Below are 4501 nucleotides of genomic sequence, written 5' to 3'. Positions count from 1 at the left end.
TATATATGTCTCTGTGTGAATCTGTCTCTGTTACTATCACTCAGCCATTTTGGCAGACTAGCTAAGCCAGGTTAAGGGGAACCAACAGACCTCAAAACTATCAGTGAGTTAGGGGGAAGTCTACCCCAAGTGTGTGAAGACTTCCTCTGGCAAAATGGGCAGATGAGAACAATTTGTTCCAATGAACATGAAAGTGGCTGAAGCAGGTGCTGTGGAGTGCTTAGAGCTCAGTCAGTTATTGAAGATGCCAAGCTCATCCACTGCATTCCTAGCCATCCTCTCGCCACTGAACTTCCATGACTCTGGAAGAGAGCATGGAGCTAAAAACTTTGTGCAACTCTACCTCATTAAATCCAATTCACGAGCAAGTCACAACATCACCTTGTGATGTCATCAGTCCTTTTCAAAAAAGGACAAACGTCTGTCTCTCTTTGTTTCTCTTTCTGTGTCTGTCTCTCTGACTCTCTTTGAGTCTCTCCCTATCTCTCTATCTCTGTCTGTCTCTCTCTCCACCCTATGTCTTTAAGGAAAACTGACAGGCATTGTCAGTGCTAAAGCAAGGCTAAGCAAGTCACCATCCCTTGTCCTACTGGCTAAAGGTGTTTCTGTATGAAGGCAAATGGAACTAACTATACTCCATATCCTTGTTGAATATTCTTTCTAACACATGGCTAAATAAATTTCATTTTATTAACTTTTTTTTAACAGTAAACATGGATTTTTATTTTAGATGGTTTTTTGTGAAGAATCTGAACCAACTGACACCATTGCAACCAGACCTGGGTGTCGTGCCAAGGAGAGTAATCTTAACATGTTGTTCCAGAGAGAAAGAGAGAGAAAAATAACGGCTGGGGGGCAGGGAAGAGGGGAGCCCACGCGCCTGCATAGCAGCAGCAGCCAGAGATGTCCATCAAACCAGATCGTCAAAGTCCTGATCCCCTTCCACGCCTTCTAGTTTCATGACCTGCTGGTCAATGCAGCGGAACTGCCAGGGCCATCTGGACTGGTACAAGAAGGGCCTTGGGTCAAACCTGTTGTCATCTGGGCTGTAGTTCTCAGCGTGATAGGAGGGAGTGAGGGTGGTCATCTTGTGCCTGTTCAGAGAGTACTTCCGGAAAAAGTGTTTCACCTTGTCGGCCACCTCTCTGGGGGTACAGATCTCCTTCCACATGTTGATGAGTTTGCAGAACATGCTATAGGGTCCTGCCTTCCCCATCTTCCTCAGTCTCCCAAAGACAGCCAGCTCCTTGTAGGTCACCCCCATGTCTTCCTCATTGGTCTGGGCCACCTGTCCTTCGGCCAAGGGCTTCAGCTCGGCAGTGGCTGGAGCAGACATGATGCTCCGCAGGCAGATGAGATGGAAGCGCTCTATGCAATATTGGATAAAGGTCCTAATATCGGCCTTGCTCATGCCACCGATGGGGTTGATATCTGCGCTGGAGCAGTCATACTTGGTCACATAACCTCGGAGGCACTCATCCACGTTGGTGGTGCCAAGCACCAGGAGCCCCCCTGGTATCCCCCGGGACCACAAGCTCAGTTGAGCAAAGAGATAGGAAAAGACCATCCTGACCCTTGCCTGCACATTCTGCATGGCCACATCCTCGGGGCTGCTTCCTCCATGGACCAAGAATTGTGGCATCTTGCCAGTTGTCATACGGAAGATCTCCACTACAGCTTTGATGACCCCATCTATGTTGAGGTTGATGTGGTAACTTCCTATCTGCTCGGCCAGCTCCTTGGCCTTGTTGTAGGTGTCCTGCGAGGAATTCTGCGTGGCCATGTAGCACGTGGTCAGCAACTGGCCGCATAGCTTTTGGGGGTCCAGGAGGAGGACATCATCACGGTTCAAGATCCTCTGGACATCGGCCAGCACCTCCTTATTTCCGTTACTCATGGCTTGGCAGACCTGGCAGCACATGGAGTACACCAGGCAGGCCGTTGCAGAGCTGTCCAGTCCACCGCTAAGGGGGAGGAAAAATCCAAACCGCTCACTACGCCTCAAGTAATCCCAGAGCCAACACGCAGGGCCAAGACTGATCTCCTCCCCGAGGCTGTGAAAGTGCCACTGGATCGGCTCCGAAGTGGACACCAGCACATCATCGTGGTACGAGAGCGCAAAGTCGACCTTGACGCGGGTGTAGGGAACCACTCTGCTGGCCATCAAGTTACGAGAAGAAATCTCTGCCCGGAAGCTGCGGACGTCCTCCAAATCGACTGTGGCCGTGAGGACCTCCACATCATCCAGGGAAAACTGTGCGCCTTGGGCCACGGTGGACCCGTTCACAGAGATCATGGAACACCCATCATAGTAGAGTCGGCCGCCATCACAGCCCTTCTGATTGGCCATGAGATAAATCCCACCATTCTTTAAGGTGGCCAGGTTCACCAAATCCACTCTGGTGTGGGCCTTCTGCAGTACATGGTGACTCCCCGAGGAACTGGTGAAGATTTCCACTCCGTCCAGGCCCATATCAATGTGTGGGCTGTGAGGCATCCACAGCTCCTCGCAGATTTCCGTGCCGATGCATGTGTCTTTGGTTGCCAGTACCAAATCACCAAAAGGAACCAGCTCCTGTTTGGTCAGCTCCTGAATCATCCGCGGGAGGAGGTGGTCCTCGGCTTGCCGGCTGTTTGGCCAAGGAGCAAACCAGCGCATCTCTTGATAGTTCCCTTCATTGGCCAAGACCATTTTGGGGCGAATCATAAGGATTTTTCCATTGAGAAAGATCACTCTGCAGTTGTAGCGAACGTTGCGGTGCATCACAGGCATCCCAACATCACAGATGATGTTTTGGGCCACGGGAGCCACTAGGAGCTGGGCCAAAACTTGGTACGAATGCAAAATGGTGTCGGATTCAAAGTAGTGATCCCAACAGCCATAGCCACATATTTCGAGCTCTGGTCCAAGCCGGTACTTCGCGCCTTTGTTTCTGGCAATTTCGATGCTCCTTAAAATCCTCCTCAAATTGCCCTCAAAATCCAAGGCCCACTGATTGAGCGAGCAGGTGGCCACGGTCACCTTCCTGCCCATGTCTGCTGTCTCATCCGCCTCCTTCGGTCCCTACTTCCTTCGATCTGTGCCTCGGGGCAAGGGCAACGGCAGGGGCTGGCAGCCTTCTCTCTTCCGGGCTTCAGGCGCCGTGCAACGTTGCGATGGCACGCGACTAGCCCCAAAGGTTCCAAGTATCCTCGGCCCTCCCAGATTGATCTGTGCCAGAAGCTTTCTGGGAGACCCTTCCGCGCTGTGCGCCCTGGCACACCCCTACCCCCGCCTCCTGGGGGTCGTGCTCGAGGGCTTTGGCTCCGGGGACCAGCCGGCCCGGGGAGCGCTCTCTACTAACTCCTCTTAAATGATCTAAAACTGTTGATTTTCATTTGTGTCAAATCTAAACTAATACCAGGTCAGTCCAAGACAATTAGCCCATACACTTAGTCTAATTTATGATAGATAGATAGATAGATAGATAGATAGATAGATAGATAGATAGATATACACCCATAGATTATTTATATTGAGAGTTTACTTGACTGACAAAGGAAAGCTCAATTAACTGATATCTCCCTGTCATGGTTTATAGTAATAATCAAAATAAAGTTTTTTCTATCTAATTTGTAACCCAAATTCATGAGTTGTGGTCTTTTTATCATGGCTATTTATGTTAACCCATATAAGACTTCAAAAACATAAACTAGACAAGAAGGAACAGCAGTCCCCCAAGTAACAGATGCTTTGAGTCAACCAACAAACATATATTAAATACCTACAATGTGCCAGCTATGGCACTAGGTGCTGGAGGATACAAATACAACAAATGAAACAACATCTACTTTAAAGAAATTTGCATTTCTACCTATTTGTTTTTTCTGACAAGTCAGAAAAAATCTTCATGTTCACTTAATTTTATTCTGTACAGATTGATTCTTGAGAATAATCTTGTTCTGCTTTTCCTTGCCAACAATGATTTTTTTTTCTTTTTTTCTCTCCTTGTCTCTCCTTGACTGTTCTCTCCTTGTCATTACAGTTCTGTGGGCTGAGGCAGATCCTCACTTGGGCATAACAACCCATGGTCAAGGCTATGATTCCTTTGGCAAAGTAACTTTCAAGCTGGGAGAGTTTCTCACTTCAGCAGAGCTGCTTTCTCCCCTTTACTTTGCTCTTCTATTTCTGTGACCAGGGCTGTTCCCTCTTGAAAGCACACATAAGGGGCAATGTTTAAAAACTTCCATCAAAAGATGAGGCAGAAATTGGCTGCTCTCCCAAGTGAATGCACAAAACTATCTTTCTAAGCCTTTAGAGGTTTCTAAACATAAAGGAATAAAATAGAATAAAACATTCTCAAACTTTACTTTTCTGTGAAATAAAACTGAAACATTTCCAATTAGTCCTTAAAAACACCTCACTAGTGGAGTCAAGATGGCGGAGCGAAAGCAGAAACTCAATTGAGCTCTCCCCCAAATCTCTTCAAATACCTCTAAAAAGTGACTCTGAACAAACTCT

At 47.9% G+C, this 4501-nt stretch overlaps 1 protein-coding gene across 1 annotated transcript; it reads right to left on the bottom strand.

The window, feature by feature from the left end:
• Positions 1–910: 910 nt before the first annotated feature.
• On the bottom strand, positions 911–3034 carry LOC114051775 (glutamine-dependent NAD(+) synthetase-like). Its single transcript, XM_027874189.1, has one exon. It carries the CDS (start codon positions 3032–3034, stop codon positions 911–913), a length of 2124 nt encoding a protein of 707 aa, XP_027729990.1.
• Between the last annotated feature and the right edge of the window lie 1467 nt (positions 3035–4501).

The sequence above is a fragment of the Vombatus ursinus genome, unplaced genomic scaffold (assembly GCF_900497805.2).
Source record: "Vombatus ursinus unplaced genomic scaffold, bare-nosed wombat genome assembly UNPS02014805.1, whole genome shotgun sequence".
Lineage (NCBI taxonomy): Eukaryota > Metazoa > Chordata > Mammalia > Diprotodontia > Vombatidae > Vombatus > Vombatus ursinus.
The sequence above is the reverse complement of the archived record's forward strand: the minus strand, read 5'-3'. Positions and strand labels throughout refer to the sequence as shown.